General features: G+C 44.7%; 1 protein-coding gene across 16 annotated transcripts in view; it reads right to left on the bottom strand.

Moving 5' to 3' along the window:
* The window catches only part of LOC110490933 (histone-lysine N-methyltransferase 2C), a 231504-nt gene that overhangs the window by 126485 nt on the left and 78222 nt on the right, over positions 1-26797 (bottom strand). For all 16 annotated transcript variants that reach the window (XM_090199401.1, XM_090199404.1, XM_090199405.1 and 13 more), the window contains exons 11-13: positions 22957-23120; positions 3783-4940; positions 2147-3114 (exon numbers count right to left, since the gene is read on the bottom strand). In XM_090199401.1, coding sequence (XP_090055527.1) covers positions 2147-3114; positions 3783-4940; positions 22957-23120 — 2290 coding nt within the window. The remainder of the gene's footprint in view (positions 1-2146; positions 3115-3782; positions 4941-22956; positions 23121-26797) is intronic.

Below are 26797 nucleotides of genomic sequence, written 5' to 3'. Positions count from 1 at the left end.
AAATACCTGCTAGAAGAACTAAAAAGGTTTGTTATAATGGCTACAGACTAACTAGAACTACAGTTGAGGTCAGAAGTTTACATACACCTTAGCCAAATACATTTAAACTCAGTTTTTCCACAATTCCTGACATTTAATCCTTGTAAAAATGCCCTGTCTTAGGTCAGTTAGGATCACCACTTTACTTAAAGAATGTGAAATGTTAGAATAATAGTAGAGAGAATGATTTATATATTTTTTTTCATCACATTCCCAGTTGGTCAGAAGTTCACATACACTCAATTTGTATTTGGTAGCATTGCCTTCAAATTGTTAAACTTGGGTCAAACGTTTCAGGTAGCCTTCCACAAGCTTCCCACAATAAGTTGGGTGAATTTTGGCCCATTCCTCCTGACAGAGCTGATGTAACTGAGTCAGGTTTGTAGGCCTCCTTGCTCGCACACACTTTTTCAGTTCTGCCCACAAACGTTCTACAGGATTGAGGTCAGGGCTTTGTGATGGCCAATCCAATACCTTGACTTTGTTGTACTTCTCTCCTCATGATGCCATCTATTTTGTGAAGTGCACCAGTCCCTCCTGCAGCAAAGCACCACCACAACATGATGCTGCAAACCCCATGCATCACGGTTGGGATAGTGTTCGTCGGCTTGCGAGCCTCCACCTTTTTCCTTCAAACATAACGATGGGCATTATGGCCAAACAGTTCTATTTTTGTTTCATCAGGCCAGAGGACATTTCGCCAAAAAGTATGGTCTCATCGCGCACCAGTGACTCCTGTGGCGGGCCGGGCGCAGTGCACGCTAACCAAGGTCGCCAGGTGCACAGTGTTTCCTCCGACACATTGGTGTGGCTGGCTTCCGGGTTGGATGCGCGCTGTGTTAAGAAGCAGTTGGGTTGGTTGGGTTGTGTTTCAGAGGACTCATGGCTTTCGACCTTCGCCTCTCCCGAGCCCGTACGGGAGTTGTAGAGATGAGACATGATTGTAATTACTAACAATTGGCTACCACAAAATTGGGGAGAAAAGGGGGTAAAATCTAAAAAATCTAAAATACAAATTGACAAAAGTACGATCTTTGTTCCAAACAGTAGTATGGCTTTTTTATGGCAGTTTTGGAGCACTGGCTTCTTCCTTACTGAGCGGCCTTTCAGGTTATGTCGATATAGGACTTGTTTTACTGTGGGTATAGATACGTTGTACCTGCTTCCTCCAGCATCTTCACAAGTTCCTTTGCTGTTGTTCTGGGATTGATTTGCACCGTTCGCACAAAAGTACGTTCATCTCTAGGAGACAGAACGCGGCACCTTCCTGAGTGGTGTGAAGGCGGAGTCACATGGTGTTGCATACTATTGTTTATACAGATGCACGTGGTACTTTCAGGCATTTGGAAATTGCTCTCAAGGATGAACCAGACTTGTGGAGGTCTACAATTCGTTTTCTGAGGTCTTGGCTAATTTATTTTGATTTTCCCATGATGTCAAGCAAAGAGGCACTGAGTTTGAAGATAGCCCTTGAAATACATCCACAGGTACACCTCCAATTGACTCAAATGATGTCAATTAGCCTATCAGAAACTTCTAAAGCCATGACATCACTTTCTGGTATTTTCCAAGCTGTTTAAAGGCACAGTCAACTTAGTGTATGTCAACTTCTGACCCACTGAAATTGTGACACAGTGAATTATACGTGAAATAATCTGTCTGTAAACAATTGTTGGAAAAATTACTTGTGTAATCACAAAGTAGATATCCTAACCGACTTGCCAAAACTATAGTTTGTTAACAAGACATTTGTGGAGTGGTTGAAAAACAAGTTTTAATGACTCCAACCTAAGTGTATGTAAACTTCCGACTTCAATTGTACAGAATACTGCTAGAATACCTACAGACCTGCAAGAAGAACTACAGACCTGCTAGAAGAACTACAGACCTGCTAGAAGAACTACAGACCTGCTAGAAGAACTACAAACCTGCTAGAAGAACTAAAGGTTTGTTATAATGGCTACAGACTTACTAGAACACCTACAGACCAGCTAGAATTGCTACATACCTGCTAGAAGAACTACAGACTAGTGGAGCTTCCAATCCAGTTTTGGGAAAGAAACCTTCCTGTAAAAAACGAGATAAAAAAATAGATGAAAAGCCTTACCTGCTTCACCCTTGGTCTCCCAGGGGAGAACTTCCTCTTGGAGATGGCAGGCTTCCCCATGCCAATCTTGGGAGTTAGGGGGAAAAAGGTTGTGGTGGTGGGAGGCACACAAGCACTATATCCAGAATGAGGTTGTGTCTGTGGTGGAGCAGCCTGGGCCTGGATTTGGACCTGAACCCAAGGAGGGCTGGACACCCTGGGAAAGGACTCTGTACGGAAGAGGGGCCGGATTGGCATGAGCGAGAGCTCAGGGGACATTTCAGGGGAAGCCTTTGGGGCTTTGTCCTCTCCCCTCGGTGAGCTGAAGTCCGAGAGGTTGTGGTTGCTGGCGGGCATGATATCCATTTCTTCTGTAGTATCCATGTCTACGGGGCTCTCCATTTCAGGAAGTTCAGCCATGGGACTAAGCTCATTTTCTCTGATTGTGTCCTCTGCAATGGGCAATATATTTGGAAGCAACACTTCCCCCTCGTCCAAAACAATTGGAGGCAACTCCTCATCCTCCAACCCCTGCAACTTCTCCTCAACCTCCTTTTCTACAACTGCATCCTGCATGGGTTCCATAACATTCTGCTCAACAGTAGTCTCCATTGCAGCCAATTCTAAAGGCTTCGTTTCTACAGGTGCTACTTCCATAGGCTCCTCCTCCTCCACAGGAGCCTCTTCAGTAGTCTCCTCTAAAAGCTCATGAGATATTTCTTTGGTGGGCGTGGCTAAAGTCGTTTTTGAGTCCTCCGATTTGGTCTCCTCCCCCTCTACATCGCAGGGCAAAGCCTCCTCGGGCGCCGCACCTTTTTCCGTTTGTAAAGAGTCTGTTATTTCCAGTTCCTGTTGGAAATCGTCCACGGGTGAGGCGGGACTCTGGGAGGCGAGCGGTGACACGTCCGCTAGAGTTCCAGACCTCTGGGGAGACTCCCGGCCCTCCGCCAGGGTAACGGTCACCTGAATCTCCTGCGCCAGTTCAACACCTGGAACAGAGAAAGCCAATCAAATAAGAGCATAACCTTGTTTGTTTTTTTTATCATGCTTTATTGAATGGATGTTGTGCTGAACTTTTTCCAAAGTCACAAAGCAAGTGGAGAGTTAGTGGTTGAGGGAAGTTATACTTAGACATTGTGATTTTAAAGCATACACAAGTGCACCAAAACATCAGGAACACCTGCTCTTTCCACGACAAACTGACCAGGTGAATCCTGGTGAAAGCTATGAAATGTTATTGATGTCACTTGTTAAAACGACTTCAATCAGTGTAGATGAAGGGGAGGAGACAGGTTAAATAATTATTTTAAAACATTGAGGCAATTGAGACATGGATTGTGTATGTGCCATTCAGAGGGTGAATGGGCAAGACAAAAGATTTTAGGTGCCTTTGAATGGGGTATGGTTGTAGGTGCCAGGCGCACCGGTTTGAGTGTGTCAAGAACTGCAAATCTGCAGAGTTTTTCACACTAAGCAGTTTCCCATGTGTATCAAGAATGGTCCACCACCCAAAGGACATCTATTTGACTGTGGGAAGCATTGGGGTGAACACGGGCCGGCATCCCTGTGGAACACTTTCGACACCTTGTAGAGTGCACGAAGGTGTTCCTAATACTTTGTACTAATACTTCGTGTCGAATGGTTTTCTATACTGTACCTGATGGAGACACTTTAGGCTCCTTTAGAGGGCCTGGACGCGCCTCCTCCTCCTGCCGATTGCCTGGACGCGCCTCCTCCTCCTGCCGATTGCCTGGACGCGCCTCCTCCTCCAGCCGAGGGCCTGGACGCGGCGGCGCCTCCTCCTCCTCCTCCTCCAGCCAAGGGCCTGGACGCGGCGGCGCCTCCTCCTCCTCCTCCAGCCGAAGGCCTGGACGCGGCGGCGCCTCCTCCTCCTCCTCCTCCAGCCGAGGGCCTGGACGCGGGGGCGCCTCCTCCTCCTCCAGCCGAGGGCCTGGACACGGCGCCTCCTCCTCCTCCTCCAGCCGAGGGCCTGGACGCGGCGGCGCCTCCTCCTCCTCCTCCTCCAGCCGAGGGCCTGGACGCGGCGGCGCCTCCTCCTCCTCCTCCAGCCGAGGGCCTGGACGCGGCGGCGCCTCCTCCTCCTCCAGCCGAGGGCCTGGACGCGGCGGCGCCTCCTCCTCCTCCTCCTCCTCCAGCCGAGGGACTGGACGCGGCGGCGCCTCCTCCTCCTCCAGCCGAGGGCCTGGACGCGGCGGCGCCTCCTCCTCCTCCTCCTCCAGCCGAGGGCCTGGACGCGGCGGCGCCTCCTCCTCCTCCAGCCGAGGGCCTGGACGCGGCGGCGCCTCCTCCTCCTCCAGCCGAGGGCCTGGACGCGGCGGCGCCTCCTCCTCCTCCAGCCGAGGGCCTGGACGCGGCGGCGCCTCCTCCTCCTCCAGCCGAGGGCCTGGACGCGGCGGCGCCTCCTCCTCCTCCTCCAGCCGAGGGCCTGGACGCGGCGCCGCCTCCTCCTCCTCCTCCAGCCGAGGGCCTGGACGCGGCGCCTCCTCCTCCTCCAGCCGAGGGCCTGGACGCGGCGCCTCCTCCTCCTCCAGCCGAGGGCCTGGACGCGCCTCCTCCTCCTCCAGCCGAGGGCTTTGACGCGCCTCCTCCTCCTCCAGCCGAGGGCTTGGACGCGCCTCCTCCTCCTCCAGCCGAGGGCCTGGACGCGCCTCCTCCTCCTCCAGCCGAGGGCTTTGACGCGCCTCCTCCTCCTCCAGCCGAGGGCTTGGACGCGCCTCCTCCTCCTCCAGCTGAGGGCTTGGACGCGCCTCCTCCTCCAGGGACACCTCCTCCTCCACCACAGCCATAAAGACATCTGGAAGACAGGAAATAACAACTAAGTCACAATTTGATTGAGAGCTCTGCTTCTCTCAGAAAACTAGGCTTCCATCCAAATCTCACTGAAAATAACTGAAAAATCTGTTATGAGAGTAAAATTTGGTCCTATTGAAAATCTGGCCATGAGACAAAGGAATAGATGAGAATAGACAATGGGAAATCGAGTCCCTACTCAACAATTCACAGCCCTTCCAATTAGGCTCTAATCTCAAGTTAATTAGGGAACATCTTCCTCCAAGGTACTGCAACTCCCCGCCCTCCCCATCCCAAAGCCCAAACCCCAGCTGGTTCAATAACTCAATACTTAGTGTTCCCTCTATAAACATAGCCTAATTTAATTGACAATTTTCAGTTTGATCCAAGTCCTCCCCGATGACAGTCATGCAATACTTCTCCACATTGCATCATGATTATAGCAGTGATACAGGACTACATTCTAGTATTTACATGAACTCCATCCACTATAGGAAGACTTGGTAATTGTTTAATAAGGAAGGGATGTGTGAAATGAGACATTAAAATGATAAGCATCATTTCAAGACTCTAAGACTCAATGCATCTACTGTCTAGGTCTACATCAATGCAAAAAAGACTACTGGGGTAAAGTGCCCATCAGTTTCTTTCCATTTTCCGAAACAATCTAGTTAATTTCCCCTGCAACGACCTTTCACTCTCAACTCCCCATTTCTGTCTCTTCTCCTTCCATCTTCACCACCTCTCCCCCCTTTCTTCCTCTGCTCTCCTCCTCGCATTGGAGGAGCAGAAGCACATGCAGTAAAACCCAAAGAGGGAGGAGTCACCATGACAACCCCCGTTTACAAGGACCCACTCTTGTTAGAACACCACGGCAATGTTTTCAGGCAGAAAATAAAAATCCCAGCGAATCGGGTGAGAGAGAGAGAGATGAGAGGAGTTTGAACAATCCCACTGTGTTTGGCCTGCAATGAAAGTCTTAGGCTTTGCAGTGCGGCTTTGCATGGCACCCGCACAACAGTACGGTGCAGATAAACTCCCATGTCAAAACAGAGCTCAAGATTTCTTTGAAAGCAAACTAAATAGGGTTTACAGTGAAATGGATGGGTGGGACAGAACACAGGAGGAGAGTCATGGAATTCAAAGTTAAATCATCTGTACCTGAGGCCTCAGAGGACCCACCTGGTACTCTAGCACTACCACACCTCAATGGGAGGTTTAGATAGGGGTTCTACAGCAACATTCCCTCTAAGCTGCATGCAGGCGCGCAGCTCCCTGGGAGTGCTGCGCAGAGGAAATGTCAACCCGCACTGAGAAGCAATAGATTAAACTTCACTCAACTTTCTAGAGTTTTCTCCCTTAGTTAACACTATCAACGATTCCCTTAACTGTGGGACTTGTGATCGAACCAACGCATTAGCCATGTTCAATGGAACATACCGAAACAAAACAAACCATACAAGACTTAGTATGCCAAACTAACTATGCAAGAGATTTTGTTGTAGGCAGAACGCATCTAAGTTGGATTCCATTGCATTGACAGGCATGACTCAAGCCCGTACAAAGACTGGTGCACCATAACCAACAAGAGCTACAGTGGGCCTATATGCAAATAGACCATTGCCATATATGGATCTGTGCAATTGACTTTGAACTGGACTGTGTTTACAGCATTAGTGGTGCGAGTAAATGCACTTGTTTTGAGAACAAAGCGAGAGCTACATGTAGCCATGTGTGCACATTTGTTCATATCCTTTGCTATTTAGTGAGTTATTAGCCCAGTTAAAGATCATTTGTAGTCAGCAATGGGGGAGTGCTCTTGTGAGTCAGGCAAAGAGCTTTTTTTGTCTTAAAGGGGCAGTCTTGTATTTTAAGACAGGCTTGAATAAGCTAAGTAGCCAATTTGCCTAGGGTAGCATGATGTGTTATTCTCTGTAATAATGGTATGGGAATAATGATGCATTGTATTTTGTAAAGTGGTTTCTTGCATCAAATGCCACAACATTTTCAGTCACATCCTTGTCTGAAGGACAAGTAGATAAACAGGTTCATGACAAGTAAGGCTGTTACGGTGACCGTATTACCGCCACACCGGCGGTCTCGAGTCATGAAGGCAGTCAAATTCCATGTGTCCTTTTAGTCACTGTAATTAGGCTTCTCCAAGCTCTGATGCTGCTGATGGTCATTAGCAGCCTACCAAACTTGCTAACTGCCTGGTACTCAGCAGTCAATTGTTCCTCTAACCACTCTGACATCAATGCAAATGTCAATCAAAAATCTAATTAAACACTTCATGAGAGCCAAAGAGCTCATGTTGCGCATTATTTCTATAGGCTATGCAATTGCGTGAAAAAACAGAGTGATGGCCTCTATTAAAAAGAGGATCCAGCAGATTTTTATAGGCTAGGCCTACTATATTTATTTTTCAATTTAAACAGATCGCTGATCTTCAAAACAGGCGTACAGCCTGCCTGGCTGGAATGAAAATGAACCATGGGAAAAGCTATCCATTCGCTATTTAAGTGCATAGATGACAGGGTTGGGTAGGTTACTTTCTAAATGTAATCCGTTTACAGTTAGTTACCTGTCCAAAATTGTAATCAGTAAAGTAACTTTGGGATTAACCAAACTCAGTAATGTAATCAGATTACATTCCGTTACTTTTAGATTACTTTCCCCTTAAGAGGCATTAGAAGAAGACAAAAATGTATGTTACCAATTTAACATCTATTGCAGGATAAATCAATGTTAAAGTTTACATAGCTAAAGTTTACATTACATCCATACATGGATGTAAATGGGTTGGTTATGTAGGCTTTATGGGTTGGTTATGTAGGCTTCTTCTACATATAATACGATTAAATTATATCTTTACATTAACAACCAATGTCCATCAGAATACCAGTCATTCCAATGAACTTGACCTTCAAGAATCTTTTACCTGAGCATAACCCCAAAACTAAGGACTGATTAGCCAGCCCTACTCTGTTGTTAATGGTTTTGTCGTCATGAGGACTGATTGGGCTCATTGATTCGAGTTGAAAAATAAATGCTGCGCTCATGGAATGGCACGCTTTCAGCACAACTATTTACATGTGAAAATGAATAACATATGCTGCATTCACTATAGGCCTATTGTTAACCTTTTTGTTGGTGATACATTGATATCTTGAAAATATTAAGCTGTTTAAAAGGCAAATCTACAGATGAAACAACAACAAAACGGGCACCCCGCCTCTGTTTTGGTAAAACGCTGAGGAATGGGCATGGAGAAATGTAACCACGCTCAGATTAATAGACAGAGCTATGATGCAAGGACTGACAATCTATTACATAAAAGTATCGTTTTAACTATGTTATGAGGCTATACCATGTTTGTTTACATTTACAATGTTCAAAAAAACGTTGGAGAAAAACAAGCTTATATTTTGTGTCCTCATGGAATGTGACAGTTGAACTAAGCTCACGAGGCATTTAGACGTTAAATGCTTCAAGAATCAACGGATAGATATGTATAAGTCAAAAAATGGATGTACAGTTGAAGTCGGAAGTGTACATACACCTTAGCCAAATACATTTAAACTCAGTTGTTCACAATTTCTAGTAGAAATTCCCTGTTTTAGGTCAGTTAGGATCACCACTTTATTTAAAAAATATGAAATGTCAGAATAATTGTAGAGAGAATTATATATTTCAGCTTTTATTTCTTTCATCACATTCCCAGTGGGTCAGAAGTTTACATACACTCAATTCGTTTTTGGTAGCATTGCCATTAAACTGTTTAACTTGGGTCAAACATTTCGGGAAGCCTTCCAAAAGCTTCACACAATAAGTTGAGCGAATTTTGGCCCATTCCTCCTGACAGAGCTGGTGTAACTGAGTCAGGTTTGTAAGGCCTCCTTGCTCGCACACACTTTTTAATTTCTGCCCACAAATGTTCTGTAGGATTGAGGTCAGGGCTTTGTGATGGCCACTCCAATACCTTGACTTTGTTGTCCTTAAGCCATTTTCCCACAACTTTGGAAGTATGCTTCGGGTCATTGTCCATTTGGAAGATCCAATTTGCGACCAAGCTTTAACTTCCCGACTGATGTCTTGAGATGTTGCTTCAATATATTCACATCCTTTTCTTTCCTCATGATGCCATTTATTTTGTGCACCAATCCCTTCTGCAGCAAAGCACCCCCACAACATGATGCTGCCACCCCCGTGCTTCACGGTTGGGATGGTGTTCTTCAGCTTGCAAGCCTCCCCTTTTCCTCCAAACATAACGATGGTCATTATGGCCAAACAATTCTATTTTTGTTTCATCAGACCAGAGGATATTTCTCCAAAAAGTATGATCTTTGTCCCCATGTGCAGTTGCAAACCATAGTCTGGCTTTTTTTATGGCGGTTTTAGAGTAGTGGCTTCTTCCTTGCTGAGCGGCCTTTCAGGTTGTCATTATAGGACTTGTTTTACTGTGGATATAGATACTTTTGTACCGGTTTCCTCCAGCATCTTCACAAGGTCCTTTGCCGTTGTTCTGGGATTGACTTACACTTTTCGCACCAAAGTACATTCATCTCTAGGAGACAGAACACGTCTCCTTCCCGAACAGTATGATGGCTGTGTGGTCCCATGGTGTTTGTACTTGTGTACTATTGTTTGTACAGTTGAACGTGGTATCTTCAGGCGTTTGGAAATTGCTCCCAAGGATGAACCAGACTTCGGATGCCGACAGCAATCGCACCACTGGAAGACATAGCTTGGACTGTAGTCTACAAAAGCCTATTCCTGATCTTTTCCAGCGATCCATCAAACACATTTGATGTGTCATCATAGTGGTCTCTGACCTCCGCCTTTTTTCAATGCCGATTTTTTTCCTGCTGCCCGTTTCGAGATAGGGGCATGAAGGGTCCTTTCTAAAGTAAAACACATTTCACACATATATTATTTAGTATATGTTAAGGCGAGATTATATCAAGTATAGTGTGATGGTGACAATATTAGCCTATCACTTGTGAATGGTTTGTATCACAACTAAAGTCGACAAATAACTTCTTAAAATGAAGCACATTAATCCGCTTTACAACAGGTGCAGAGCCTAACTGGCATACACTCAGCGCGTGAGTTAAGTTTGGGGAAGATCATTTTTCACCATAAAAATGCACCTTCATAATAAAAGCATTACATGCACAATCACATTTGTGTTTACTTTTAAGAACGGTGTTTTCCTGCTAATGGAACATTCGTGCATATGGCCTACTGCCGTGTCTGCATTGCTGTGCTTTTTATGTTAAGAAATAGCCTAATAGTTTATCAACATTTTAAGCTAAACGCTCTCATCTGTTGCGTAAGGCTCATTGCTTAAATCAGGATTTTTGATGCTAGTGGTTATATTAAATTGGGATCTATCGCATCCCACAACTGTCCCAGACTATGATTGGAATATTTATTTCTCACACAGAATAGGTCAACTTTTGTACTGTGGGGGATAGTAACAGTGGCTTGTAGGTAATGCGTGGAAGCCAGGAGGTGTGTTTATGTCCATTAACGGTCAATTACCATGAGACCAGCAGTTATTTGCTTGAATCACCGGCTGACAAAATGTCATGACCGCCACAGCCCTAATGTCAAGCCCTGCATGTTTTTTTTCCAAACGCCTCATGGAATGTTGGACTATTTCCATGTTAAAATGTTATAGGATGCATTTTCTCCATAGTTTTGATGGTAGACCACTCTGGTAGGCCTACATTATGATCAAATAGCAACAAGTAGCCGACTTGACCGCTGTTAAAACTAACTTAGTGGGTACAGCCTCAGTGCTCACAGTAAATGGAAGTTGCACAGAATTTTCACAATGTTCAAGTTTGCGCTCAGTAGACCTGATATTTTGCTCAGTGACAAAAAAATTAGATTTTTTTGAAATTTTGCTGTGACACCTCAAATGTTTTATTTACGAGCAAACGTATCTACCAGGAAAATTAAGGATTCTATCTTTACCATCTGAAATATTTTTCATTGTGCCCCTAAATGTCTTTGTGTGAGCCAACATTTTTCAACTTAGGCGCACAAATGCTCCTTGTAAAAAAGGAAAACTCATGAGTTCATAGGTTTACTGGTAAAATGCACGACAGGGAACTTCAAGGGCACTCCAGGCAGAGCAAAATTCAGTTCAAAATTCAAAATTCAGGTGGTAGAGAAACCAAAAAAGGTTGGGAACCACTATTGTAGAGGCAGTGTGTGTGTGTGTGTGTGTGTGTGTGTGTGTGTGTGTGTGTGTGTGTGTGTGTGTGTGTGTGTGTGGAGAGAAAGGGGGGTGAGATGGAAAAAGCGAGGGTGAAAACAAGAGGACAGACAGAGGGGGGAGAGATGGAGAAAGTGCCTTTTTTTTTAATCCACTAGTGGTAAATACACCAGCATCTCTCCATCTCCGTCTCTTTGCTGCTACCACCATCTACACTCAGCTAACACAGACGGAAGAAGAGGGCAACGAGGACAGAGCATCCCATTGGCTGAGCCCGGGGAGTTATTTTTAACTTGTGGCAGAACCCCCCCCCAAGAGAGCTGTAAATCTCAGCACCATCAGAGAGCACAGACAGGCACAAGACTGGATTCCCTTCACACTTCCATTCTCATTTATCTGATTATGCTGTCAGGCTGTGTTTTCAGAGAACAAGTGAAGAATGTTGGTTCAATGTGGGACTGCCCATATGGAAATCTATACATGTATGATTGTAAGTTGCCTTGTTTAAAAGCATCTGCTAAATGGCATATATTATTTTATACTGAACAAAAATATAAAATGCAACAATATCAAACATTTTACTGAGTTACAGTTCAAATAAGGAAATCAGTCAATTTAAATAAATTCATTAGGATCTATGGATATCACATGACTTTGCAGGGGCGCAGCCATGGGTGGGCTTGGGAGCCAGGCCCACCCACTCGGGAGTCAGGCCCAGCTAATCAGAATGTGTTCACTCACACAAAAGGGCTTTATTACAGACAGAAATACTCCTCAGTTTCATTTGCTGTTTGGGTGGCTGTTCTCAGACGATATCGCAGATAAAGACGACTGAAGTGGAGGTCCTGGGCTGGCGTGGTTATATGTGGTCTGTTGTTCTTAGGCAGGTTGGACGTACTGCCAAAACATCATCTCTCTACCAACTGCCTTTCCCCATGACTGTTGTCTTGCAAAAGGTTTCTGGTTATTTCACAGACGCTTCATATCAGTGACCCAAAGGATGATGAAGCGAATGACAAGAAGAGGGGCACAGCAACGTTTGATAGACTGTTGTAGTAGAGAGGTTTTATTTTGCACATTGTTGAGGCCTGCAAAACCTACTTTCAGCCAGCCCAGAATGTGTCAATAGATGAGAGGATGGTAGCCTCAAAGGCCAGAATTGGCCTCAAACAGTACATGAGAAACAAACCAACCAAGTGGGGTTACAAGCTGTTTGTGTTGGCTGATTCTGTGTGTGCCTACACATGCAATTTTTTAGTCTATGAGGGGAAGAACAGTTTTGCTACCGGTAAGGGACTTAGCTATGACTCTGTAATGGAGTTAATGGATTTTCAACCTCTAGGGAAGGGCTACAAACTGTTTGTGGATAACTTCTACACAAGCCCTACCCTGTTTGCAGACCTTAGGAAGCTGGATGTGTGGGCTTGTGGCACCATTCGTACCAACAGGGTGGGCTTTCCGAAGACGAAGGTGAACGACATGCCTAAGCGGGCTCAGCGGGGGACCATGCGATGGATCCGTGAAGATGGCCTGCTTTTTGTAAAGTGGATGGATACCAGAGAGGTGGTGATGTGCACAACAATCCACAAGTCCTTCAGTGGGGATCATGTTGTCAGACGTGTGAAGGACAGTGCCGGGGCATGGACCACCAAAAATGTCCCCATTCCAACTGCAGTAAAGGACTACAACAAGAGCATGGGAGGTGTCGACCTATCAGATGCGCTAACAGGCTATTACAATGTTCTACATAAGACAATGAAATGGTACAAGACGTTCTTCTATCATTTCATCGACATTGCTCTGGTGAATGCATTCATCCTACACAAGGACATGGCTAAGAGCTGTGGAAAGCCCTTCCTCTCACAGAAAGCCTTCAGAGAGCTGGTAATCAAGGAGCTTGCTTGCTGCAGCACCACGTTCTACCTACTCTACCTCTGTCCCTTCTGCTCCTGCCAAGTGCTCATCTGCTCAAATTTATTTCTGCATGTATGGATGTGCCTAAGGGCCAAAAGGGCACAGCATGGAGGCGTCGCTGTGTTGTTTGCAAGATGAAGTCCCCGATCACTTGCACCACATGCTTGGTGACCCTCTGCTTTACAGCAGAAAGAGACTGCTATGGCACATGGCATCAGCAGCACAATATTTGTAGAGCTTTGGCAAAGTGGGTGGGGTTATATTCTTCCTGTTTGGCCCTGTCCGGGGGTCTCATCGGATGGGGCCACAGTGTCTCCTGATCCCTCCTGTCTCAGCCTCCAGTATTTATGCTGCAGTCGTTTATGTGAGGGTCTTCCAAATATTGAAAGTGTTTAAATAGTTACCCATGTTATTTTGGGGGTGGGGGGGGGGGGTGTTAGAATACCATTTTGGTATTTTGTATATAGTTATTTGTTTCAAAATGTATACCTTCACCAATTTGGCCACTTGGGTACATTTGGGCTACTTGTGTGGGACACCTGGGGGACTTCATGATAAATGTCATGTAGCACACTCATTTTGGAAGTTATCATTCTGAAACTTTGCACAAGTAGTGTTGCCCTCTTATATTTTTCACTGAAATTGTCCCCATCATCCTATCTGAACGTTTGTTTTATCTTGTTCATTTTAAAGATGATACAAAAAGAAAAAACTGTTTTCATTGTTTTATCTAAACCAGATCTATTGTGTGTTATTCTCCTACATTCAATTCACATTTACACAAACTTCAGAGTGTTTTCTTTCAAATGGTACCAAGAATATGCATATCCTTGGTTCTGTGCCTGAGCTACAGGCTGTTAGATTTGGGTATGTCTTCAGGCAGAAATTGCACAAAGTAGGGGGGGGAGCTGCAAGAGGTTAAAAGGAACCACCAGCTTTCATATGTTCTCATGTTCTGAGCAAGGAACTTAAACGTTAGCTTTCTTACATGGCACATGTTGCACATTTACTTTCTTCTCCAACACTTTGTTTTTGCATTATTTAAACCAAATTGAACATGTTTCATTATGTATTTGATTGATGTATTATATTAAGTTAAAATAAGTGTTCATTCAGTATTGTTGTAATTGTAATTATTACAAATAAAATAAAAACCGTCCGATTAATCAGTATCGGCTTTTTTGGTCCTCCAATAATCTGTATCGGTGTTGAAAAATCATAATCGGTCGACCTCCAGATGAGACTCCCACTAGAATGATGTAGTTAATGTAATACAAAGGGAGCGGGCCCTGGTCAAAAGTAATGCACTACATAGGGAATAGGGTGCTATTTGGGACACACCCTGCAATAAAAAGGCCCTTGCTTGAATCACACCCTTGACATTGAGGCAAGAGCTCCCATTGTCTGGAGTGGTAGAGAATTTGTTTTTTTTTTTAAAGGTGCTGAAGTTCCAATCACACTGAAACACACACAACACCATAGCCTCAGCTGCACTGGCTAGATCAAGAGACAGGGTAGATGTAGAAAGCAGGAGAGAAGACCGGAGAGAGGGAGAGAAAGTGAGATAGGACCGGTAGAGAAATAATAGAGTGAAAAGGGGGCTTAGTCAACCCCCCCCCATCTCTTGTCTCCGCCTCTCTAGAACACATCCCCGTCATCACCCAGTCCCAGGCATTCAGCCTATATGTGCCCAAGGAGAGACCTTTCACTTCTTCTCCTATGAGCAGCACAGAAATAGAGGGCAGGGGAGGGGGAATGGGAGGGAGGGAACGAACAAGACAGAGAAATAGGTAAGGCAGACAGTCGTGAGACACAGACCGGTGTGCAATAACCAATCAGAACTGCAGTAGGCCTATATGCAAATAGACCTATATGCAAATATGGAATGGTGCCACTCAATTGAACTGGACTGCGTTAACAGCATGAACAGATGTGCTTGTTTTGAGATCAAAGGAAGAGCTACATGTAGCGAGTGCGCACATTGAATCATTTTACTCTTATATTCGCCAAAATACTTATTTTCCACCATAATTTGCAAATAAATTCATTAAAAATCCTACAATGTGATTTTCTGGATTTTTTTTCTCTCATTTTGTCTGTCATAGTTGAAGTGTACCTATGATGACAATTACAGGCCTCTCATCTTTTTAAGTGGGAGAACTTGCACAATTGGTGGCTGACTAAATACTTTTTTGCCCCACTGTATGCGCGCACACACACTGATGCGTTTGCATACATGCATGTGCATCCCGCTTGCACACACTAACACAATCCCTCATATCCTCCTCTTACACACACACACACACACACACACACCAAAAAGGCATTGGAGAAGGCTGATGGGTGGCTACAGGGAGAGGAGAGGAGGAGAAAGGGGGAAATCACAACAAATCCACGCCGCAATTCATCTGGGTGCCAAGCGGGTTGGGAACCGGGTCCATTTTCATTAGGCCCGGTAATAACGCCTTCGAGGGAAATCAGATTGGCTTTTAGCTGGTGGGGCCAGCCCATGATAGGTCACCAGCTGGTTCTGTGAATACAGGAAGCCAGTAATTGATGCATTTCTCTCCCACCACTCGCTGCCTGGCTCAGAGAGATGGAGTGGATGGAAGGGATTCAGACAATGCTGTGTGGACCTTCCCTTTGAGTATCTGCAGAATTTAACTGCATCCTCCAAAAACACTTAACAAAACCCCAAACCCAATTAGTTATTGTCCAGAAAATGTGATCAGGCCAGTTTGTTTGAGCTAAATCGTCAACAAGACTACAGCACTATTCCACATAGTCAACAACAAGACTACAGCACTATTCCACATAGTCAGGTAGACAATGACCCTAATTACACAGTCAACATTACTACAGCACATAGTCAACAGTCAAAAAGACCACAACTATTTTCCAGTCAACAAGAACACAACTAAGTCAAAGACTACAGCACTGTTCCATAGTCAACACAACAACATGTTTACACACTAATGCAAAGACTATACGACTATTCCACAGTCAACAACTAGACTACAGTATTATTCCACAGTCAGCTAGACCACAACACTTTTCCACATTGTCAGCAAGACTACAATACTATTCCACATAGTCAACAAGACTACAACGACATTCTACATGATCAACTGGACCAGTGGTTCCCAAACTTTTTATCGTCCCGTACACCTTCAAACATTCAACCTCCAGCTGCGTACCCCCTCTAGCACCAGGGTCAGCGCACTCTCAAATGTTGTTTTTTGCCATCATTGTAAGCCTGCCACACACACACTATACAATACATTTAGTAAACATAAGAATGAGTGTGAGTTGTCACAACCCGGCTTGGGGGAAGTGACAAAAAGATCTTATAGGACCAGGTCACAAATAATAATAATAATCGCTAATTTTGCTCATTATTTAGCCATCTTACATATAAAACCTTATTTGTTGAATTAAAAAAATGTGAATAACTCACCACAGGTTAATGAGAAGGGTGTGCTTGAAAGGATGCACATCACTCTGCAATGTTGGGTTGTATTGGAGAGTGTCAGTCTTAAATCATTTTCCACACACATTTCGTTTTCATGCTAGTGAGGGCCGAGAGTCCACTCTCACATAGGTACGTGGTTGCAAAGGGCATCAGTGTCTTAACAGCGAGATTTGCCAAGGCAAGAAACTCTGAGCGCAGCCCTATCCAGAAATCTGGCAGTGGCTTCTGATTAAATTACATTTTCACAGAACCCCTTGTTGCAATTTCGATGAGGCTCTCTTGTTCAGATATCGGTAAGTGGACTGGAGGCAGGGCATGAAAGGGATAACGAATCCAGTTGTTTGTGTCGTCCGTTTTGGGAAAGTACCTGCGTAATTGCACACCCCCAGCTAACTCAGGTGCTTCGCTATATCACATTTGGCATTGTCCGTAAGCTTGAGTTCATTTGCACACAAAAAAAATCATACAACGATGGAAAGACCTGTGAGTTGTCCTTGTAAATGCAGACAGAGAAGAGCTCCAACTTTTTAATAATAGCCTTCATTTTGTCCCTCACATTGAATATAGTTGGAGAGTCCCTGTAATCCTAGATTCAGATCATTCGGGCGAGAAAAAACAAATCACCCAGATAGGCCAGTCGTGTGAGAAACTCGTCATCATGCAAGCGGTCAGACAAGTGAAAATTATGGTCAGTAAAGAAAACTTTAAGCTTGTCTCTCAATATTGTAAAAAAAACATTCAATACTTTGCCCATTGATAACCAGCGCACTTCTGTATGTTGTAAAAGCGTTACATGGTCGCTGCCCATATCATTGCATAGTGCAGAAAATACACGAGAGTTCAGGGGCCTTGCTTTAACAAAGTTAACCATTTTCACTGTAGTGTCCAAAACGTCTTTCAAGCTGTCAGGCTTTCCCTTGGCAGCAAGAGCCTCTCGGTGGATGATGCCGTGTACACAAGTGGCATCGGGAGCAACTGCTTGCACGCACGTTACCACTCCATTATGTCTCCGTCATGGCTTTTTGTGCCATCAGTACAGAAACCAACGCATCTTGACCACTGATGTCACAATAATTTAAAATATCCTCTCATGTTGTCCTGGTTTCCAGTGGTTTGCAGAAGAGGATGTCACTGATGCGTTGTGAAACAGTGTTGTTTGATGAAGGCATTGTCTGTATAGTTTTTTGCCTTTTCCCCTAGCGTCGTCCCAGCCATATCCGCGGCAGCAGGAATAATTAAGTCCTCCACAATAGAATGTGGCTTGCATGTCCTAGCCACTCGGTAGATCACCATATAAGACGCTTCTAGCCCCTTCTTATGAATGGTATCTGTTGCTTTTATAGTCTTAATACTTGGAAGTCGTCTTTATTCTCACTCAAAAAACTCCTGTGGCTTATTTTTCAAATGGTCATGTTTCAGTTCTAAATGTCTGCGCAAGAGTGAAGGTTTCCCGCGAGAGAGTAACGGTTAATGTGATTGGATGTTAATTATTTGACTAGGCTCTGACTAGGCTACCTGTATTTAACATTGTGTTATTTCGAAGAACACTAGATGGCTTAATTTCATTTTTGGCAGTGAAACAAGGCTACTCGGGCGAGAGAGAGAAAAAAAACTCACCCAAATGTATAGCCTCGTTGGAAAATATAATTGCACTTTGAAAATTGTGCAGATTATGCAGATGTGAATCACATTTTTATTTGGCGTACCCCCGACGGCATTGCGGGTACCCCTGTTTGGGAATACCTGAACTATGCAGCACTAGTCCATAGTCGTCGTCAACGACGAGACTACGGCACTAGTCCATAGTCGTCAACGACGAGACTACGGCACTAGTCCATAGTCGTCAACGACGAGACTACGGCACTAGTCCATAGTCGTCAACGACGAAACTACGGCACTAGTCCATAGTCGTCAACGACGAGACTACGGCACTAATCCATAGTCGTCAACGACGAGACTACGGCACTAGTCCATAGTCGTCAACGACGAAACTACGGCACTAGTCCATAGTCGTCAACGACGAGACTACGGCACTAGTCCATAGTCGTCAACGACGAGACTACGGCACTAGTCCATAGTCGTCAACGACGAGACTACGGCACTAGTCCATAGTCGTCAACGACGAAACTACGGCACTAGTCGATAGTCGTCAACGACGAGACTACGGCACTAGTCCATAGTCGTCAACGACGAGACTACGGCACTAGTCCATAGTCGTCAACGACGAAACTACGGCACTAGTCCATAGTCGTCAACGACGAGACTACGGCACTAGTCCATAGTCGTCAACGACGAGACTACGGCACTAGTCCATAGTCGTCAACGACGAGACTACGGCACTAGTCCATAGTCGTCAACGACGAAACTACGGCACTAGTCGATAGTCGTCAACGACGAAACTACGGCACTAGTCCATAGTCGTCAACGACGAGACTACGGCACTAGTCCATAGTCGTCAACGACGAAACTACGGCACTAGTCCATAGTCGTCAACGACGAAACTACGGCACTAGTCCATAGTCGTCAACGACGAAACTACGGCACTAGTCCATAGTCGTCAACTAGACTACGGCACTAGTCCATAGTCGTCAACGACGAGACTACGGCACTAGTCCATAGTCGTCAACGACGAGACTACGGCACTAGTCCATAGTCGTCAACGACGAAACTACGGCACTAGTCCATAGTCGTCAACGACGAGACTACGGCACTAGTCCATAGTCGTCAACGACGAGACTACGGCACTAGTCCATAGTCGTCAACGACGAAACTACGGCACTAGTCCATAGTCGTCAACGACGAAACTACGGCACTAGTCCATAGTTGTCAACGACGAAACTACGGCACTAATCCATAGTCGTCAACGACGAAACTACGGCACTAGTCCATAGTCGTCAACGACGAGACTACGGCACTAGTCCATAGTCGTCAACGACGAGACTACGGCACTAGTCCATAGTCGTCAACGACGAAACTACGGCACTAGTCCATAGTCGTCAACGACGAAACTACGGCACTAGTCCATAGTTGTCAACGACGAAACTACGGCACTAATCCATAGTCGTCAACGACGAAACTACGGCACTAGTCCATAGTCGTCAACGACGAAACTACGGCACTAGTCGATAGTCGTCAACGACGAGACTACGGCACTAGTCCATAGTCGTCAACGACGAGACTACGGCACTAATCCATAGTCGTCAACGACGAAACTACGGCACTAGTCCATAGTCGTCAACGACGAGACTACGGCACTAATCCATAGTCGTCAACGACGAGACTACGGCACTAGTCCATAGTCGTCAACGACGAGACTACGGCACTAGTCCATAGTCGTCAACGACGAAACTACGGCACTAGTCCATAGTCGTCAACGACGAAACTACGGCACTAGTCCATAGTCGTCAACTAGACTACGGCACTAGTCCATAGTCGTCAACGACGAAACTACGGCACTAGTCCATAGTTGTCAACGACGAAACTACGGCACTAGTCCATAGTCGTCAACGACGAAACTACGGCACTAGTCCATAGTCGTCAACGACGAGACTACGGCACTAATCCATAGTCGTCAACGACGAGACTACGGCACTAGTCCATAGTCGTCAACGACGAGACTACGGCACTAGTCCATAGTCGTCAACGACGAAACTACGGCACTAGTCCATAGTCGTCAACGACGAAACTACGGCACTAGTCCATAGTCGTCAACGACGAAACTACGGCACTAGTCCATAGTCGTCAACGACGAGACTACAGCACTAGTCCATAGTCGTCAACGACGAGACTACGGCACTAATCCATAGTCGTCAACGACGAGACTACGGCACTAGTCCATAGTCGTCAACGACGAAACTACGGCACTAGTCCATAGTCGTCAACGACGAGACTACGGCACTAATCCATAGTCGTCAACGACGAGACTACGGCACTAGTCCATAGTCGTCAACTAGACTACAGCACTAGTCCATAGTCGTCAACTAGACTACAACACCTTTCCGCAAAATCAACAAGACAATAACCCTATTACAGTCAACAGTACTACAACACTACTCCATAGTCAAGACTACAACACTATCCCACAGTCAACACTATTCTGATAGTCAACAAGACTACAACACTATCCCACAGTCAACACTATTCTGATAGTCAACAAGACTACAACACTATTCCACAGTCAACTAGACAATAACACTATTACAGTCAACAGTACTACAACACTACTCCATAGTCAAGACTACAACACTATCCCACAGTCAACACTATTCTGATAGTCAACAAGACTACAACACTATTCCACAGTCAACTAGACAATAACACTATTCCACAGTCAACAGTACTACAACACTAATCAGTCAGACTACAGCACTATTCCAGAGTCAACAAGACTCTGGAAAACAACATTAATTTGCTTTGACTTCAGTGTTCCATTTGTACATGTGCATATGCAGGGCGACAAAAAAATAAACCAAGACAAGCGTCACACAGTTCTACCTAAATCCCCTCAGTGTTTCACTCACTCGTGTTCCGATCGCTCCCTCTACACAAGCTGAAGCTGTGCTGAGTGCGCTCACAAACTCCTGTTAGACCTACAGAAATAAATGCTGAAGCCATTTTGCCACAACTTTGGAAGTATGCTTGGGGTCATTGTCCATTTGGAAGACCCATTTGCGACCAAGCTTTAACGTCTCTAGGATAGGGGGCAGCATTTGGAATTTTGGATGAAAAGCATGCCCAAATTCAACTGTCTGCTACTCATCCCCAGAATATAAGATATGCATATTATTAGTAGATTTGTATAGAAAACACTCTGAAGTTTCTAAAACTGTTTGAATCATGTCTGTGAGTATAACAGAACTTATGTAGCAGGCGAAACCCCGAGGACAAACTATTTTTTATTTTTTATTTGAGGTCACTCTTTTCAATGGTTTTTCATTGGGAATCCAGATTTCTAAGGGACTTGCTTGCAGTTCCTACTGCTTCCACTGGATGTCACCAGTCTCTGGAAATTGCTTGAGGTTTTTCCTTTGTGTAATGAAGAAGTAGCCCTGTTCAAAACAAGGGTCACTTAATGTGTACTCTTTGATAGAGGCGCATGACCAGAAATATAGCGTCAGTTAATTTTCTTCCTGTATTGAACACAGATCATCCAGTCTTCAATGTTAGCGATTATTTACTTTAAAACAATACCTAAAGTTGTATTACAAAAGTAGTTTGAAATGTTTTGGCAAGGTTTACAGGTAACCTTTGAGATATTTTCTAGTCATGTTGCGGAAGTTGGAACCAATGTTTTTCTGGATCAAATGCGCCAAATAAATTGACATTTTGGATAAATATGGATGGAATTAATCGAACAAAAGGACCATTTGTGATGTTTATGGGACATATTGGAGTGCCAACAGAAGAAGTTTGTCAAAGGTAAGGCATGATTTATATTTAATTTGGTATTTAATTTGGTAATTTGGCTTGCGAGCTTCCCCGTTTTTCCTCCAAACATAATGATGGTCATTATGGCCAAACAGTTATATTTTTGTTTCATCAGACAAGAGGACATTTCTCCAAAAAGTACAATCTTTGTCCCCATGTGCAGTTGCAAACTGTAGTCTGGCTTTTTTATAGCGGTTTTGGAGCAGCAGCTTCTTCCTTGCTGAGCAGCCTTTCAGGCTATGTCGATATAGGACTCGTTTTACTGTGGATATAGATACTTTTGTACCCGTTTCCTCCAGCATCTTCATAAGGTCCTTTGCTGTTGTTCTGGGATTGATTTGCACCGTTCGCACAAAAGTACGTTCAGCTCTAGGAGACAGAACGCGGCACCTTCCTGAGCGGTGTGAAGGCTGAGTCACATGGTGTTGCATACTATTGTTTGTACAGATGAACATGGTACCTTCAGGCGTTTGGAAATTGCTCCCAAGGATGAACCAGACCTTTTCATCTTTTTTCTGAGGTCTTGGCTGATTTCTTTTGATTTTCTCATGATGTCAAGCAAATAGGCACAGAGTTTTAAGGTAGACCTTGAAATACATCCCACAGGTGTACCTCCAATTGACTCAAATGCTGTCAATTAGCCTATCAAAAGCTTCTAAAGCCATGACGTAATTTTCTGGAATTTTTCAAGCTGTTTAAAGGCACAGTCAACTTAGTGTATTTAAACTTCTGACCCACTGGAATTGTGATACAGTGAATTATAAGTCAAATAATCTGTCTGTAAACAATTGTTGGAAAAATTGCTTGTGTCATGCACAAAGTAGACGTCCTAACCAACTTGCCAAGACTATAGTTTGTTAACAAGACATTTTTGGAGTGGTTGAAAAACAAGTTTTAATGACTCCAATCTAAGTGTATGTAAACTATCGACTTCAACTGTAGGTAAATGACAGCTGTACAGAGCTGTGTGTTTCTTACCCATAGTGGGTTCTGGTTCTGGTTCTGTGGATTCCTGGATGGGGCTGGCCGGGGTTTCCACCATGTCGCTCTCCACCTGCTTACAGACGGTGCAGATGTAGTCGGCCTGTGGGTGGAGGTCCAAGTTGCCCCCTGCCTGCATCTCACACTCACCATGAAGCCACCTGAGAACCACCAAACACAATTAAATAAAAAAACAGCTTTACTTTACTGCTACCTGACATGACTAAGATGATGCAAGAAATACTTATGACTGGAACGTACCACAATCACATGCTTCATCATAACAGTGAAGATTTAATTTTCATACATGTGAAGCTGGTTTTCAACTCAGTAAATCATTCCTTACACCAGGAATAGTTATTTGACATCCACCCCAAAGCATTAAGCATGAAACAACATTCTAGCCAGGAAGGTTGGGCTCATCATCAGTCAGTAAGCCTTCATGGCAGGGACTCTAAGCCTGTGGTTTGTGGGTTTGCTCTCCCAGCTGCGTTTCCCAGTCGCTCACTCTCCTCTACTCTTCCTGCCTTTATTGCCCCCCACCCACCTCCTGCTTACTCTGCCTTGCTCCCCCCCTCGCTTCCTCTGCAATGCTCTCTCCGCCAGCCTCTCCCTTTACCCCCCCCCCCTCTCTACCCCCACCCTACTCTTCCCTGTCACCCTGATGCAGGTGTGTTCCAGTGGGGTGCCTGCAGCCTGACTTGTCTCCTGTTCAATTTTCTCTCTGGCTCTCCCTGTCTGCAGTAATTACATTTCTGCGCAGGCACCTTGGCCTGGCAGCCGGCTGTGTCGAGAGGGCCCCCCACGCGAGTGTCCGCAGTCTGCAGAGGGTCATTATGGGGAATTGTGCTCCTCCAGCGACCACTGGCGGACTTACTATTAGGCAGAAGAGGCCATTGCTGAAGGCCTCACATCAAGGGGCCTCATGAGCTGGGCATAAACAAAAATGTTCTCAGCTTGGCTCATTCCAGGGTTTTCTTTATATTTTCTACATTGTAGAATAATAGTGAAGACATAACTATGAAATAACACATATGGAATCATGTAGTAACAAAAAAGTGTTAAACAAATAAAAATATATTTTTTGAGATTCTTCAATGTTGCCACCCTTTGCCTTGATGACAGATTTGCATTCTCTCAACCAGCTCAATGAGGTAGTGCTGTGAAAAGGTAGGGGTGGTATACAGAAGATAGCCCTATTTGGTAAAAGATCAAGTCCATATTATGTTAAGATTAGCTCAAATAAGCAAAGAGAAAGGACAGTCTATCATTATTTTAAAACATGAAGGTCAGTCAATACGGATAATTTCAAGAACATTGAAAGTTTCTTAAAGTGCAGTCTCTAAAACCATCAAGCGCAATGATGAAACTGGCTCTCATGACGAGCGCCACAGTAAAGGAAGACCGCCACAGCAAAGGAAGACCGCCACAGCAAAGGAAGACCGCCACAGCAAAGGAAGACCGCCACAGGAAAGGAAGACCGCCACAGGAAAGGAAGACCTCTGCTGCAGAGAATAAGTTCATTAGAGTTAACTGCACATCAGATTGCAGTCCAAATAAATGCGTCACGGAGTTCAAGTTAACAGACACATCTCAACATCAACTGTTCAGACGCTGCGTGAATCAGGCCTTCTTGGTTGAATTGCTGCAAAGAAACCACTACTAAAGGATACCAATAAGACTTGCTTGGGCCAAGAAACATGAGCAATGGACATTAGACAAGTGGAAATCTGTCCAAATGAAATTTCTGGTTCCAACCGCTGTGTCTTTGTGAGACACAGAGTATGTGAACAGAGGAACTCCGCATGTGTGGTTCCCACCGTGAAGCATGGAGGTGGTGGTGTGATTGTGTGGGGGTGCTCTGCTGGTGACACTTTCAGTGACTTATTTAGAATTCAAGGCACAATTAACCAGCATGGCTACCACAGCATTCTGCAGCGACACGCCAACCCCTCTGGATTGCGCTTAGTGGGACTATCATTTGTTTTTCAACAGGACAATGACCCAAAACACACCTCCAGGCTGTGTAAGAGCTATTTGACCAAGGAGAGTGATAGAGTGCTGCATCAGATGACCTCGCCTCTACAATCACCCAACCTCAACCCAATTGAGATGGTTTGGGAGGAGTTGCAAAGCTGTCATCAAGGCAAAGGGTGGCTAATTAGAAGCATCTCAAATATATTTTGGCAGCAGAGAACTGAAAGGAAAGACGGCCAAAGGAGTATGACCCTCCAGCATGACAATGTCACCAGCCATACTGCTCGTTCTGTGCGTGATTTCCAGCAAGACAGGAATGTCAGTGTTCTGCCATGGCCAGCGAAGGGCCCGGATCTCAATCCCATTGAGCATGTCTGGGACCTGTTGGATCGGAGGGTGAGGGCTAGGGCCATTCCCCCCAGAAATGTCTGGGAACTTGCAGATGCCTTGGTGAAAGAGTGGGGTAACATCTCACAGCAAGAACTGGAAAATCTAGTGCAGTCCATGAGGAGGAGATGCCACACCAGATAGGGACTGTTACTTTTGATTTTGACCTCCCCTTTGTTCAAGGAAACATTATTCCATTTCTGTAAGTCACATGTCTGTGGAACTTGTTCAGTTTATGTCTGTTGTTGAATCTTATGTTCATACAAATATTTACAAATGTTAAGTTTGCTGAAAATAAACGCAGTTGACAGTGAGGACGTTTCTTTTTTTGCTGAGTTTTTTAAAATAAAATATATATAAAATAGTACCAGTCAAAGGTTTGGACACACTGTGAGCCCCACTCAGCAATGTGAGTATGCTTAGAAGTACATATGAGGGACCTCAGAGGATGGCCATTACAGCCCTCCTCGGGAGCTGAGTTGTGTTCGAATACTCATACTAACCACACTAATCAGTCTATTTGTGATGTAAATTGAGTAGTATGATTATTGGTCATAGTATGGATATAGTTAGTATGCCAAAAGTTCCCGGATGTCAAACTAAATTTGCTAAAATATGAAGTATAGACGCAGAGGACACTATTTCCGTAATTTGCGGCCCATAATGCAATTCAGGAAATGGGTATAGCTTCACATCGTTTCCAGATTTAAAAAATATTCCAGAAATATGCAGTCGAAGTACCACGAGAGCAGATACAAATTCATTGCTTTAACTAATTATGACAAATGTTAAGAAAATGTTGAGCAATGAAATAAATGACTTAAAATAAGTTACCCAACACATCCTATTGACTGACAATTTGTTAGCCATGCTGTCCTTACGAACTATATAGCGTATCATTACAGCAGTATGTACCGATATGTTGTTAGCTAGCTACCTAAAGTTAGTTGGCTACTTACATCAAACTTGCCAGTATATTAACTATAGGCTAACTAACTAACTACCCAACGTTTATTGACTTGATTATTCCTGTCATTCTTATCTGGTATAGTCGTTGCGTGTTCTCAACGGACATTCGGGTGCTTTCGTAAATTCTCTCGGGCTATCTACTACGATTTCAGAGGACTCTCCTCTGAGTGTACCAGAGCGCAGAATAATGAATTTACGAGCATGCAACACCCGTTGAATATAGCCGGTGTCAAAAAAAAGCGTAATTGAGTGTTGCCAACAGCAGTTAGTCACCAGCGCTCTGGATAACATGAAAACTGCCTAACCAGCTCTGCTAGGGCGAGTAAAATGGTCAGAGTGGTCTCATTTGTGTCTGTAAGTAGCTAGCAAGCTAGCCAACGTTAGCTTGGGTGCCTGACTGCCGTTGTAAGGTCAGAACGCTCAAATCAACCCTACTCCTCGGCCCGAGCGTCCAGTGTGCGCTCCGAGAGCGAAACACGTTGAATGTACAAACGGACAATCTGAC

Source organism: Oncorhynchus mykiss, chromosome 15 (assembly GCF_057628025.1).
Source record: "Oncorhynchus mykiss isolate SJ-2025 chromosome 15, ASM5762802v1, whole genome shotgun sequence".
NCBI lineage: Eukaryota > Metazoa > Chordata > Actinopteri > Salmoniformes > Salmonidae > Oncorhynchus > Oncorhynchus mykiss.
This window is presented reverse-complemented; position numbering and strand designations above follow the sequence as displayed.